General features: G+C 34.3%; 2 protein-coding genes across 3 annotated transcripts in view; one reads left to right on the top strand and one right to left on the bottom strand.

Annotated features, from left to right (window-relative positions):
• Positions 1-4,403, bottom strand: part of LOC127871848 (coiled-coil domain-containing protein 97-like) — a 4,844-nt gene extending 441 nt beyond the window's left edge. Inside the window, exons 1-4 of one of the 2 annotated variants that reach the window (XM_052415102.1) lie at positions 4,314-4,403; positions 1,428-2,136; positions 1,069-1,144; positions 523-643 (exon numbers count right to left, since the gene is read on the bottom strand). In XM_052415102.1, the coding sequence (XP_052271062.1) occupies positions 523-643; positions 1,069-1,144; positions 1,428-2,117 (887 nt within the window). In that variant the 5' untranslated portion in view covers positions 2,118-2,136; positions 4,314-4,403. The remainder of the gene's footprint in view (positions 1-522; positions 644-1,068; positions 1,145-1,427; positions 2,137-4,313) is intronic. The other variant, XM_052415103.1, reaches the window with a different exon arrangement.
• A 46-nt stretch (positions 4,404-4,449) lies between these two features.
• LOC127871847 (dynein axonemal assembly factor 10-like) lies at positions 4,450-15,073 on the top strand. The gene is made up of 8 exons (XM_052415101.1): positions 4,450-4,736; positions 5,768-5,868; positions 6,958-7,088; positions 7,974-8,075; positions 9,131-9,246; positions 9,854-9,988; positions 11,834-11,931; positions 14,085-15,073. Exons 1-8 carry the CDS (start codon positions 4,563-4,565, stop codon positions 14,293-14,295), a joined length of 1,068 nt encoding a protein of 355 aa, XP_052271061.1. The 5' UTR covers positions 4,450-4,562; the 3' UTR covers positions 14,296-15,073.
• The last annotated feature ends 430 nt before the right edge of the window (positions 15,074-15,503 follow it).

Genomic DNA, 15,503 nt, shown 5'->3' with positions numbered 1-15,503 from the left:
AAGGGCAAACTATTTGAGGGGCGCCCATTACAATCTCAATTTTCTTTTTTTAAATTTATATCCACATACCAGTATTAACATAAACATGCCTATTTAGTGATAAAGAACGCCAAATTATGGAACTACATGTATATGAAATAGAATATTTGTAAACTATACCAATTCCTCATCATGATACATGTATTAGGCAATTATCTTTTTATTTGATTATGTCTGTCATTATCACACCTGATTATCTTACATTAATGTCTCTCGATGCAAGCCTTTTCCTACATATTTGACTGTTCACAATTTAATTTAAATTGCATACCAATTCACAACTACATTTGTGAGTACCTATAATCAAAACTATTATCATCTCCCCTGTTGGATTTTTCTTGCATCAGCACTTGGAATTCTACTTGCAAAAGCTGCCTTATGATGCAAATCTTTTGCTACACATTGTATTAATTACATTCTTATTTGAAATGCATACACATTTATAACTACATCTGTAAGTTGGAAGTTAGAGCTGGTAAGTACCTGTAATCAAAACTTTTATCATCGCCTCGTAGAAATTTTTCTTGCATCAGCGTGAGGAATTCTTCTCGCAAAGCCTGCCTTTGCACCTCGGGAATCTTCGGTTTTCCATCCTCCATTTCTTCTACAACATACAGAGGACCAGATATGCATGGGTTGATAATACATGCACAGAGATAGATCACAACCATCAACTCTTACAAAATACAGTCAGTGTTTACATGCAATTTTAATGATTGCTTCAAAATGAGAACATATATCATGCAGTTTATATGACAGTCTACTTATAATAACAGATATTCCAAATCAACAACTGTGTCAGTAAAGATTGTCAATTTGATTGTTCAATTGTTTGACTGGAATATTGCAAACCAATACATTTAGGATCAATTTGGTGTAAACCCTTGTGAGTTCACTTGTTTGTTACAGATAAACATATATAAAGTATTTTTCACAAGAAGGAGTAGGGAATCTTAATAACTTAAGTGTGTTCAATTACCATATTAAATTTGTATAATCTTACATTACAGTACAATATGCAACATTTACCGTCCTCATCTTCCATGTTTGCTTCTTCATTTTCATTTTCTTCTTCATCACTTTCATGTTCCTCCATCTGACCTTCCTGCAACATTAACAAACGAAGGTTAAACTACTGAATTATTATCACACTTGAACAGCAGGTAGAGATGGGCATACACAATATCAACATGTGTAAAATATATCCAGAAATGTTAATGAACCTGCATGATAAATAAAACAGGATTGTATTTGTATGCTTTAGAAAATAAAACAGACAATATAAAAGTAAATAATATACGGTAATCTAATTGAAAATGTCCTTTATAATAGATCATCATTAAAAAAAAAGTTTTGTTAGTTCAAAATCTATTGTCATCTTGCCATACCTCAACATCCTTCGAGTGTTCAAAGCGGACGTTCTCATTAAGTATGTCAATGTGTTTCAGCAGAATATTTGAGAATGTCAAGTCTGATTTGTCCACTTTAGCCTGAATTTCATCATCTGTCAGGTACTGGCCAACCATTTGGTCATACAAATATGGCTCTCTAAATTTCATTTCATCTTCACTAAAATAATCCCCTTGAGAAATAAGTTCCTTCATTGCTTCATAGCGTCTATTTTTTACCCTATTTCTTTGTATACCTTTATTTTTAGATTTCATCACCTGTTTCACATAAAAGTCAATTTCGTACACATGCCTTGAATCTTGAAAAAATTCTAAGTCCTCAAGTTCTAAAAAGTTCGAGAACTTAGATAAAAATAAAACTTTATTTGAATCCAATACATTTTGTGCAATTTCAATTTTTTCTTGCAGAGTGAGGTCTGGTTCCCCAATCTGTTGATGTTTAAAATGGGCACTAGACACTGCTACTCTTGCAAGCATGTTTACCCTGATAGCTGGGTTAATTAATGGCCTGCTTTCTTTTGCAGGTTCGTTAGCAAGTGACATATGTGTGACATATTCTGCGTTCCCTAGAGTCTCCACACAATGATTATTTTTAAATTCTTCAGACGTTGGTCCACAGTTTGTTTCCCTCTGAGCATCAACTTCTTCATTTGATGAACATTCATCCATTTCTTTAATGCCAGGTATTCTATGTAAATAAAAAATATACATCAGTGTTTTTTTATCATTTTGGAAATGGTCCCTTTGGATTGGGAAAAATTGCGATGTTTTTACTAAAATTGGGATATTAGTGTGGTTGTTGTTTTTCGCTTACAAACACTTCAAAATTGAGTGTGTTAAATATTATTTTATTAAGGTTCAACTTATAGAGGTTGAAGGAAGATGAAATAAATATTAAGATCTCCAAAAAATAAAAAGATTTTTTATGGACTTTTGAATTTGGAATTTTTGAGAAAAATACATACTTTTTTCCAAATGGAGCCGAATTCCGGCCCTGTCTTTGAATGAAAAAAATACTGTACACGCTCATAAAATAAATAATTTAATATGTTAGTCATGACATATAATCTATATAATGAATTGTATGCGTTCTAAATTAATGTGGTTAGCATTTATGAAAAGTTTTCAATTTACAGTTAAAAATGACAAAACAATAAAATGGATTTAAAACAAATTGCAGTAAATTATATTTGAGGCTTTTCAAAACCTGGTAATCTACAAGTACACAGTGTAGCTACTAACCAACTTACCGAAAAATATCTTTTTCAAAATAAATATTCAAGCGGTTTAACCTTGGTTGTACACTCACTAAACAAAACCTGAAGCTAGGGATTTAGCTACAACACAAACGCAAGAGTGCATTTCTTAGTTTATGAGGTACATGTACTTCTGGGCCACAGGCCGAATTAGGTGAAGATCATTACCGGGGTAGTGTGTGCAAGCACTTTAACCTAATTTGCTTACTAGACTCACAAAAGTAGGGCCAAATTTTTTATAAAAGCAGCAATTTCCAGCTACTTACTGCAATTTAGTTTTTACTGAATGTTATTCAATTTTGGTGAGGTCTTATGTTGTGGGAGGAAACCAGAGAGCCCAGGGGCAAAGCCTAGTTCTTCTTGAATGCTCTGAGCTTTAATAAGTACATACGTACAGCTCACAGTTCTTCTTGGTAACTCGAAATTCCATGTCAAAAAATAATTTCATCACATAAATTATTTTCTGGCATAAATAAACACAAATAGATCGTAAATATATCCATAATGCACAAATAAAAACAACTTACATGATATATAATGCTCGCATAATATTGATATTAATATTAAAGTTTCAAACACGTCAACGGTTCTTTTAACCCTTTCCCACTCAGAAACAAAGTGAAAATGGCTTGTGCAAACAGCATAAAACCAGAACAGCCTGCGAGTAACTCGCAGTCTGTTCTGGTTTTATGCTGTTTGCTGCTCATCAGTATCTAGGGGTTGAAAATGGAGCCTTTAAACTTGAATTTAGTACGAAAAGTCTTTAATAAAATTTAACTTTGTGAGGGAATACAACTATGTCAAAATGCGTTTCTAAGTGGTAAAGGGTTAAATGTACATGTTTTTGCAATAGACAAAGCCGAGTATTCCGAGTAATTCCGAATTAAAAAATATGCTATAGACCATCGCCGGAATCCTCTGCGAGATAGATCTCATGTCTAATCTACCAATCGTAATATACAGACTATCTCCAGAACAACCGTTAGATCGAATCGTCAATTCAAAACTTTGGCTTTCAGTTTGATAATGGTTTGTGTATAAAGTTGCTGTTTTGAGTATTTCTCCACAATTCACTCGCAAATTGATATCTGTAATAACATGTATTGTGTTTGTAATGATGTATTAGGTTGATTAAACTCGATTTTATAGACATACGTGAGACATAATTTTGACATTAAAAAATGGGTTACAAGGAAGAACTCTGAGCTGTAAGTATGTACTTATAAAAGCTCAGAGCATTCAAGAAGAACTAACTGTAAATGCACCACAGGATCAAATAAGTGTACTGTGAGAAAAGGAACAGCCCTTCAAATAACATTAGCCCTTCAAATAAAATTTTCTTTAATCAAGGAAATTAATTAAGACGGGAATAAATCAGAAGTGGTGGCTCAATAAAGAAAAATTGACAATTGCATAATGTCAAACGTTTTTAATAACTGAATAATCATTGTGCAACTTTCTGTTTCCATTATCAGTCGCGAAATCATGTAATATACCAATAGATGGTTTGGTTGCGTCATTAAGGCTGAAAAGAGACGGTGGTTCTGAGGGATAGATAATTATTTGCAATGCACATTGTTTAACTAATTTAAACGAAACAAGAACTCACTAATTGTGTTTACAGAAAATGTAAATACAATCACACCATGGGCGCAGCCATTGTTGTTGTTGTAGTTGTTTTCATTTGAGCCAATTAAATTAAGGCTTTCATACAGATTAACCAATCCAAATACATAATACAAATGTCAACTATCCGGTGTAATTCTATGTTTCAGCTTGCTCAGTAGCTAAGGAAACATTTCTCGAAATTTCTTACATCTGGTTTTCAGATAATTGCTTTTAGTGATTTATAAGGACGATGGATAAGCCTCAGATTATTTTACACGTTCAAAAGTCATTAAATTATACAATATTTGACGCAAAATGGATTCCGTGTAGTGCAAAGTTTATTGTGCTAGGAAATTATGCGAGGGGTACGGGTGCTCTGCAGATTTATGAAGTTTCCCATGGAGACATTACTCTTGTCAAAGAGGTACACCTGCTGGTTGTGATTTGCTAACCCGACTTTTTATGAGTTTACACTAACTGTTCTTTGTTCATATAATTCTTTCAAGTGATAAAAATGTGTAACCCATATTGGATAGCCACGTTAGTCTAGAAGTATCCAAAGGGCCACAATGGCCAACACTGAATTTGATTGGTCAATTTATTATGATATAGTCGCTATCGGTATTTTCACTGTAGCACTATTTCAGCAGTATTTCAATTCCTCCCCTAAATGCTGTTTACAATTCCGAACTTGTAAGCCAATTCCATTTGCTGTCAGAAAAGAGTTTGACCTGTGATCATGACAAATATTTTGGAAACTTTTTGTTATCCATGTCCCATGAGAAACACATTTTTCGACAAAATTTAACAATATTCTCATTTAAATTGTCAGGATTCTAGCCTGTTTTCAACTTGTTTGCACATCATCTGCTCCCACTTCCTGTAACCTTCCAGAATCTCTTTGAATGTTAAAACTGTAAGGTGTATCTAATTTCCAGAGGAGTAACATTATGACAATGGTGCAGTTCATACAACAATAGAACTATTAATAATATTAATTTTAATATCAAATATAGTATTTTATAAGAGCTGTCACTGCTCCGAAATTGAAGTTTTCTAGCAGCATTTATACATTAAGAAACTCCTGCGCGCTCGAAAGTGCCCTTTTGACAAAATACTGCGCGTCCTCCAAAGTGCCCTTTTGACAAAAAAGCCCCCCCCCCCCTGCCCTCATCAAATCCTAGCTGGAGCGTTGATAAACTGTCATTTAGTGACTGAGATTTCAAGGCTTTGAGCAAACTCATGCGCGTTATACTTGAACCATTCAGCCTAGCCTTTTTGATTGAATAATAATGTTTAGAGATAAAAGTAATATCTTGATGATGAATTAACAAAAAAACTTGTTTAAAAAATGAAAGGGCGTTGATTGTTTTGTTTTTAATGCATTCATGATAGATACAACAAAAACCAATATACACATGTATTCAGTTTTTTGTTTTATTTAAATTGTTACAGGCAGAGAAATCAAAGGCTTTCAAATGTGGAACATTTGGTGCATCAAGTTTACAGCAAAGAAGTTTAGCAACTGGTGATTTTGAAGGAAAATTAGCCATATGGTATGCTTATTTTTCTTTTTTAAGGCCCCACTGAATGGAAGCCACTAAGCATTTCACTTGTCAGTCCCTTGGTACATGTATGTCCAAAAGTTGTGTATTGAACTCATCTATAAGCCATTGGTTGATCTGGCTTAAAGTTTCAAAGTTGAATCAGTGTAAATGATGGGAGATAAAGAAATTGTGGTGGGGACTGTTTTGGGCAGAATGATGGCCTTTTTCTGTCTAGAATGTACCGTAATATGCTTTATATTTTTAAATCCTTTAATAACTAGGGTGATTTCGCGAAAACTTTCACAGTTAAATGACTTTGATGTGTAAATGAAAATACAGGAAGGAATTTTGGCTGAACATTTTTATGGAAGAATAATGTCCCTGTTGTATGTTTTCCTCTATCCAATATATAGACCCAAAATTGTGTGTTTTTAACTACTAGGTGAATGCCACTCAAACGTCCACAGGTAAATGGCTTTAATGTAGGTAAATGGCTTTTATGTGTAAATAATCACAAAAAAATAATTTGGCTGTGACAAGTTTGTCTCTTTGTCTTTTCCACTATTGAATATATTATACAAGTCATGTTGTCCAAAAAACCTGTCATTTCATCTCCTGTCAAAGATGAGTGTGTATATGATTGTTACATGTATAGAAGGAATTTCACCTGCAACCAATTTTGGATCTTTGTCTTTTCTTAGGCTGTAGAATATTTTAGTGATTTGTCTATGTCCAAACATTTGTTGTGGGGGCATTATGGGTCTGTGACACATTTCTTGTTGTTCTTACAACTTCATTCATAAAAGTATTCCTTTAAATAAATACAGTTCTCAAAAAACTAAGATTAACTTTGAATTATTTTTTAAATAAAAGGAAAATCAGTTTTCAATATTCGGTAGTTATCAACTAATTTTCATTCTCTAGAGATGAATATAGTATTAAATCTACCACTAAAAATGTGATGTTTTGAGGATTTCAATAAAAAAAGGTTACCATTAAAGATTAAAAAAAAAGAAATATCTGCAAAGCCTGTCATTTTCTTGTTCATTTGAAATAAAAAATGTGTGAACTAGTACATGTACTGAATGTTTTTCACAGGAATCTGGAAGCATTAGAGGTTCCAATCTACTCAGTTAAGGCCCACAGTGAGATTATCAACTGCATAGACGGTGTTGGAGGGCTTGGCATTGGTGAGGGAGCACCGGAGATTGTCACCGGAAGCAGGGATGGTAGGCGTCAGTCTTAGGCTGTGGTTGGGTTTATGTATATTAATCTCTTTCTGGAAAAACTGGGATTAGTGCAACAGCCTAAAATGTCAGCCCAGATTAGCTTGTGAAGTCTGTACTCTGTAGAGGCTTAAAAGGGACGACACTTTCTGCCTTAACTGGATTTTTATGCCCCCGAAGGAGGGCATATAGTAATCACACTGTATGTCTGTCTGTCCCTTTGTCTGTCTGTCCGTCACACTTTGCGTTTAGGTTTGGAAAAATGCTCATAACTTCTATGGCGCTTCAGATGTAACATTCATATTTGGTATGCATGTGTTTGTGGACAGGGCCTTTCCATACCCACACAAATTTTGACCCCTTTGACCTTGACCTTGAACAAAGGGTCTGCGTTTAGGTTTCGGAAAATGCGTTTAGGTTTCGAGAAAATGCTCATAATTTCTATCAAAGCGTTTATTTGGGGAATATGTCATCATATGGAGACAGCTCTTGTTGTTTAAAAGAGATTCCTTTGAATGAAAAATAACAAAAAAGTAGAAAGTGTCATTACTTATTAACCTGTGCAAACTGCACAGGCTAATCTAGGAGTATACTTTACACACATGCATTTAGCCCAGAGACTCATATACTCCATATTGCCACAGCAAACCAGCAATTTGTTAATTCAGAAATCTTTTTCAGCTGCAATTTCAAAAGTTGTCAAATTAATAATTTCATACAAGCAATACCATCTATGGTTTTACATTTTTCATATGATATAGCTTGCATTTTCACAGGGTCAGTTCTATTAAACCTATAACTCTCCTGTGGCCAACTATTTTTGTGGTACAACAAGAACATAAAACATGGAAGTACATGAAGATATCAATATGTACCTTTGAATTGCAGGCAGTGTGAAGGTATGGGATCCACGTCAGAAGAATGATCCAGTTGCAACAATGGAGCCTGGTGAGGGAGAGACAAAAAGAGATTGCTGGACTGTGGCTTTTGGTAGGTATAAATCATATGCTTTCTTTCCTTGCTGAAAAATCACCAAGTGACTTACTTGTCTGTTCTTAAACTTTTAGGGACTTGTTCAATGTATAATGAACTTTCCTTTTTTTCCATTTGTTTGTCAATTTTAATTTAAAAAAGAACACTGTTCACCAGAGAGCAAAATAACAGTAGGCCATGTACACATTGTAAAAATACAACATTGTTTTAGAGTAATTATCATTTGAAATTGATAAAAACATTGTTAAGGGTTACAAGGACAATGTCATATTTTTAACTGTTTTGCTGATTTTGTTGAATATCATGAGAATTATTTTTTTGTAATGCATGACGCAAAACAAGAGTTTGCAGGTCTATTGAGTTAAAGGGATTAGCTTTTTGTCTGAAGGACACCAGTTTGATTCCGCTTGGGGCTGGGTCCAACTGTTTTTTTTTCTTGTTTTTTCAGACTTAACATTTGTAGATACAAATTATATATTTCCAAACAATATCTGCAAACAATCTTCAATAAGACATGCAAAACAGACGTTTACTCATGGAATAATATCTCAGATTTAGCATATGAAGTATGATGTAAATAAAGGTGATAAATGCCAAGTTAGACACAGCATGAAAGCTTTCCTGAATTTACCATTTACTAAGATTGTTTCCTCATAAATTATATACAATCATTTTTTCTAGACAATTATTTGGTAATAATATGACCATTTATTGTAAAATTGTACATGCTGAGATGCAAATGGAACAAAAAAAATGTTTATTGTATCAGTAAAGACAATTTGTTGAACATTGCTGTTATATATATAAATAATATATAAATGTAAAAAAATTCTAGGTTTAAAAAAAGAAACCATATATATAACACAGTTAATTTAGTTTTGAAAGTGAATACAAGCCTGTTCATACACTTGAATCTTAACTCATGCTAATTTTTTTTCTGCAGGTAATGTTTTCTGTGTAACATGCCTGATGGATGGTTACAAATGTTATTGGCTCAAGGCTTTTAACATAAAAATATGCATTAAAAAGTGAACAATCACTCATGCTTTCAGGCAATGCGTACACTGCCCACGAGCGATGTGTGTGTGCAGGCTATGACAATGGAGATATCAAGCTGTTTGACTTGAAAACCATGTCTCTGCGATGGGAAACTAATGTCAAAAATGGGGTAAGTGTCCCTGTGCTTGACTGAATTACATGTACATTCTGATTGACATGTGAATGGAGGTATGAAGCCTCATTTGGTATCATTTAACATATGAGAACGTCAAGCAAAAAATGCCATATGTGGACATCATTGCTTGAGACCAGACTGAGCATTGTGCAGTCTTGGCAGGAGCTATTCTCTCGGCTATTGAGACTGCGAAACCTTGATTGATTTGATAGCAGACATGGAAGCTCTAATGGGCCGGCTAGTCTGAAGCTGGCAGCATACGACCTTTTTTTTGTATGACTTTGCTTAAAAATTATATATTGTTAGTGATTAAACAATAAACATTTTAACAAAAAAAGGAACTCTATAGGTTAACTCTGTATTTGATTTAACTTATTCTTTTGAAACATAAACTTGGAGGACAATTAATATTATTATTATGTAATAATTTCAAGTTTATGATGATATGGAAGGGTTATCTTTAAAAAAACAACAGTTGATCAATATTTATATGAGGGTGTATTGTGGCCACTTTCTCTATGTTGTTCATTTTTGTTGTTGAAACAATGTGTGGATTAGCTCTATGCTGATTCATAACAAAGTGTAGAAATTTCCCTTGTAGGTCTGCCACATGGAGTTTGATCGCAAAGACATCAACATAAATAAACTGGTGGCAACAACACTGGAGTCCAAGTTTCATGTATATGATACCCGAACCCTGCATCCAACAAAGGGTTATGCATCACTAACTGAAAAGGTAGGATTAATTTGAGGTTTACAAATTTAACTGTTTGTCGTGACTCAGGCTACAGCAGAGTCTCCCTGGAGTCTTATGGATAAAAGGGCAAGGGCAAATTGAAAAAATGTTTGTTTAACCTTTTTAAGTAATTGCTGTGGAGCTCTTAGGCCAAGGTTAACAAAACATGGAAGAAAGGTTGGTTTTGACTGCTCAGGTCAGCTTTTGTGATAGGTCTTTGTCCGTCCATCTGTCGTCCACATTTTGTTTGTAAACACTCTAGAGGCCACATTTCTTGTCTGATCTTCATGAAACTTGGTCAGGAGATTTTTCCCAATGATACCTCGATCAAGTTCGAAACTGGGTCATGCTGGGTCAAAAACTAGGTCAAAAAAAGAAAAACTTTGTAAACTCTGTAGAAGTCACATTTCATGCCCAATCTTCATGTAACTTTGTCAAAATGTTTGTCTAAATGATATGTTGGTTGAGTTCAAAAGTGGTTCCTGGTCCGTTAAAAAACATGGCCGCCAATGGACGGGGCAGTTTTCCTTATTTGGCTATAGAGAAACCTTGTAAACACTGTAGAGGCCACATTTCTTGTTGGGTCTTCATGAAACTTGGTCAGAAGATTTTTCCCAATGATACCTCGATCGAGTTCGAAACTGGGTCATGCTGGGTCAAAAACTAGGTCACTAGGTCAAAAAAGAAAAACCTTGTAAACACTGTAGAAGTCACATTTCATGCCCAATCTTCATGTAACTTTGTCAAAATGTTTGTCTTGATGATATGTTGGTTGAGTTCAAAAGTGGTTCTTGTCCGTTGAAAAACATGGCCGCCATTTGGCGGAGCAGTATTCCTTATTTGGCTATAGAGAAACCTTGTAAACTCTCTAGAGGCCACATTTCTAGGTCCAAATCTTACAAAAACCTTGTAAACACATGTAGAATTAGCATTACTTGCAAATGTTTGCATTGCAAAAACCCCATGCAAATGGACAGTACTCAATCAGAATTAATCATATGCTCACACTGCAAAAGTAAACAGAAGAGAACCAATCTAATATGCTCAAGAATACTGAATTTTCAACTACCGGTAAGCAATGAACAAGGCCTTGTAAATAAAGGTTTATTGGTTATTATTAGTCCCAATCGGCTTCACTAAATAGGACTGTAGATTAACCCATGGTCTGTCCATTAGTCTTTCTGTCTGTCATTTTGTCCATTTTACAAATCTGGATACTGCAATATCTCAAAATGTACTTTGGTTGATGAAAGTTGGTTACTGGATAGGGCCATTTGGAGAATATACACATTAGTCTAGTTTTTTTTCATCAGACAATTTTTTTTCTTGCTATAGTTACAGTAGTTAGTGAATATTAAAATATGGATCCTACAATAACTCAAAAAGTATTTGAGCAAGCTTGATAAAACTCAATATATTTCGGTGAGTGTTTATGATTGATCAAACAATTTAAACAAATAACTTACAAATGACCCTCATGAACCGACAGCGAGTCATTTGAATCCTACCTCAAAGGTTAATGTCACATCTAGAAATCAAAAATAAGATTTAACCATAAAACAGCTAACCGGACCGAACTTTGTCATTTATGCAGCAAATTGAAAATAACACAGATGACTATTTTGAGGAGATGAATGTTGCTATTAACAACTGTCTCTCTGACTTAAAGGACGAATTCACACTGATAAAAAGCTGATAAAAGAGCAAGGTCACAAGAAAGACCAAAGGGCTCAACGTGTTGACAACAGGCATCTAGTTTTAACCAAAATTGCTTGTGGCATTCTTGAGTATTGATAATGTATCTTAAGATGTATTTGTATGTTACTAGTATTTGTATGTTACTAGGCACACAAGTCTACTATATGGCAAGTAAAGCATCTACCTCAGAACAGAGATGTTTTTATGACATGTGGAGGAAATGGAACTGTGAATCTCTGGAAATAGTAAGTGGGGACTGATACAAGATTTGTTGTACATAATACTCTTTTCTGCCATTTAAGAATTTTTTTATCCATTTATAGGATAGAGAAATCTTATTTTGTCATTATATAGTTTATTATACCCCCATGACCATTGGTAATGGGGGCTATATAGGAGTCACTTTGTCGGTCGGTAGGTCTGTCGGTCTGTCTGTCCCGAAATTTCATTCGATCTTCACCAAACTTGGTCACAAGTTGTATCTAGATGATGTATAGGTCAAGTTTAAATATGGGTCATGCCGTGTCAAAGACTAGGTCACAGGGTCACTAAGTGTGTTTTAAACCGAAAGTTTGTCCGGACCATAACTATGTCATTTATTGTTAGATTTTAAAATAACTTGGTACATTTGTTCACCATCAAAAGTACATCAACATCTCAAAGGTCAAGGTCACACTTGGAGTTCAAAGGTCAAATGCATGTCCGGGCCATAACTTTATCATTTATTGTGAGATTTAATAATCATTTCGCTTCTGTGTGACGTGCGAAAGAATTTAGTTGATATCTCCAAGGTCAAGGTCACACTTTGAGTTCAAAGAAAGGTCAAATGCATGTCCGGGCTATAACTTTATAATTTATTGTGAGATTTTAAAATCATTTGGAAAATTTGTTCACCATCATTGGACGGTATGTCAAACGAAAGAATTATGTCAATATCTCCAAGATCAAGGTCACACTTTGAGTTCAAAGATCAAAAATGGCCATAAATGAGCTTGTCCGGGCAATAACTATGTCATTCATTGTGAGATTTTAAAATCATTTGTCACATTTGCTCACGATCATTGTACAGTGTGTTGCGTGAAAGAATTACGTTGATATCTCCAAGGTCAAGGTCACACTTTAAGTTCAAAGGTAAAAAATGGCCATAAATGAGCTTGTCCGGGCCATAACTATGTTGTTCATTGTGAGATTTTAAAATCATTTGGTACATTTGTTCAGCATCATTGGCCGGTGTGTCGCGCGAAAGAATTACGTTGATATCTCCAAGGTCAAGGTCAAACTTTGAGTTCAAAGGTAAAAAATGGCCATAAATGAGCTTGTCCAGGCCATAACTACGTCATTTATTGTGAGATTTTAAAATCATTTGGCATATTTTTTCACCATTATTGGATGGTGTGTCGCGCGAAAGAATTACGTCGATATCTCCAAGGTCACACTGTGAGTTCAAAGGTCAAAAATGGCCGTAAATGATCTTGTCCGGGCCATAACTATGTCATTCATTGTGAGATTTTAAAATTACTTGGTATTTGTTCACAATAATTGGACAATGTGTCCTGCAAAAGAATTATGTCGATATCTTTAAGGTCAAGGTCACACTTGGAGTTCAAAAGTGAAAAATGGCCATAAATGAGCTTGTCAGGGCCATAACTATGTCGTTCATTGTGAGAATTTAAAATGACTCTGTACATTAATTTTGTTCACAGTCATTGGACAGCGTGTCATGCGAAAGAATTCAAGAGTTAAAAGGTCAAAATGGCCATAAATATAATGGGATAATAATTCTTAAAAATCACCATTTAGATTTTCTTGTTTTGTGAAGACAGCTTGCAAAATAGTCTGTGTCAATGCGGCATGTGGGGTTATACGTCACGTCTGTGACAAAGCTCTAGTTGCATGCTGTTTTCATTCATGGACTATCAAAAGGTCAAGGTCACAGTTATTTAATAAAGAAACATTACAAATAAAATAAGTCATAAGCAAATTTATGTTTCATAAAATATCCATGTTTCTTGTGCTCATTCATGTTTGTACTAAGTTTTTTTTGGGATATAGAATTGGCGTTGTTCGTCCATCAGTCAGTCCGTCTGTCTGTCACAGAATCCTTCACTTTTTTAAATAAGAGTTATTGCCCTTTGCTTTTTTGTATGATGTAACTTTTCAGTGCTTTATCTCAGATACGCTACAAGATTTCAACATGAAAGTTCATGGTTGTGTAGATATTAATGAAGAGAATGCGATGCATAAAAAAATTACCCTACACTTAATTTTCTTAAAGGGTTATACCATATATTAAGGGATCTGCACCCATCCATGAACGAAATGTATTTGGCGGGGATATTAATTTAACAAATTTGCTTGTTCCACTATACAAAACATGCAATTTTTACCATATTTCCAGTAACTACCCCGCAAGCCGTGTGATGCAGGACAGTGACAAGGTGGATATGGGCGTGGCAGGAACATTACAGCTTGTGCAAAACACGGTGCTCTCTACCCAACCAATCAGCTCCTTTGACTGGAGTCCCGACAAGGAGGGCCTCTGTGTGTGCACGTCCTTTGACCAGATGCTCCGCGTGCTCATTGTCACACGACTAAAACAGCTTGGATAGTGGCTGATTTTCATGTTTTTAATGTTTCATGTTATTTATTTTTAAAGTGAGATATGAATCAGGTCCAAGAACACTACTGACATTTTTAGCATATCGAAGCGTTAGTACTTTATATTGAAGCAACACAAGTAAACACTGAATATATTTTTAATATTTTCATTTGTCAATATTTTGAGAGTTGAATTTTAAAATTGAGAACTTGAAAGGTGTCCATGGCGCATAATTACACAATTTTAGAGTCTCACATATAGATCTATGGTAACAATTACTAATATTAAACACACAGAATGTCCATGCAACCTGATACATAACACTACCTGACAATATCCATTGCTGTTGAATCTGCTGTTATGATGGGAGTAATAAGTATATTGCCTTATGTATATAAGTGATACTTTTCTTCTTACAGAGTTTTTACTGTACAGTTATTTAAATTTAACTCAACATTTAATATACACAAATAATATAATTATTAAGTATGGTTATATTTATATGCAAATGCAGACAACATAAAATGTACGATATATGTTAGCTTAATGCTACATGTATATTGTTTTTACTTCATAATATGAATCGCTACACATCTCATAAATTATATATAGAGCCATAGTGGTTTCAGTCTATATCATGCAAAAAATATTGCAATATTATTCCATTTGCATTTTGTGTAACATACTATGCAGTTTCATATGTGTTGTCTGATTATGGAAGCACATATTGCTGTTGATGGAAAATGTGTTCATAGAAGAAATTTTAAATCATAAACATTTCAGTTTGATGTTTTGTGTTTGTTTTATTTTTTTGTCACATAACTTTCCAAAATCAAAGCCCCTAAGGATACATTAAACTTAAGCCGTATTTAAGTGAACTGTTCACATTGATTTTTCTTGTAAAATCAAATGTAAAATACAGGTACCTTAAATATGGCAAAATACTGAATGTGTTGGTTATTTGTCAGAGAAAACCCATTATCAGACAAATAACTGATGAAGCATTTTTATGATGTAACAAACTTACTTCAATTTTGTGTCATCTATGTGTCTGGGCTGTGAATCAAACCGTGATCCTTAGATTTAAAGTCTAGCACTCTTTTTTAACATCAAAACAACCTTAGTATAGATTTCGCTGAAGAGCATTATGGCTCATAATATTTCTGGTAAAATCTCTGGTAAAACCGGGCTTACTGCATGTGCGTGAAGTAGTGTTCC

This window comes from Dreissena polymorpha, chromosome 3 (assembly GCF_020536995.1).
Source record: "Dreissena polymorpha isolate Duluth1 chromosome 3, UMN_Dpol_1.0, whole genome shotgun sequence".
Classification (NCBI taxonomy): Eukaryota; Metazoa; Mollusca; class Bivalvia; order Myida; family Dreissenidae; genus Dreissena; species Dreissena polymorpha.
The sequence above is the reverse complement of the archived record's forward strand: the minus strand, read 5'-3'. Positions and strand labels throughout refer to the sequence as shown.

Bases quoted from the DNA above. Each gene is read 5' to 3' on its own strand.
- LOC127871847 (XM_052415101.1), top strand. From the start codon at position 4,563: ATGGATAAGCCTCAGATTATTTTACACGTTCAAAAGTCATTAAATTAT. The intron at 4,737-5,767 runs GTACACCTGCTG...AAATTGTTACAG, and splicing joins ACATTACTCTTGTCAAAGAG to GCAGAGAAATCAAAGGCTTT. The intron at 8,076-9,130 runs GTAGGTATAAAT...TCATGCTTTCAG, and splicing joins TTGCTGGACTGTGGCTTTTG to GCAATGCGTACACTGCCCAC.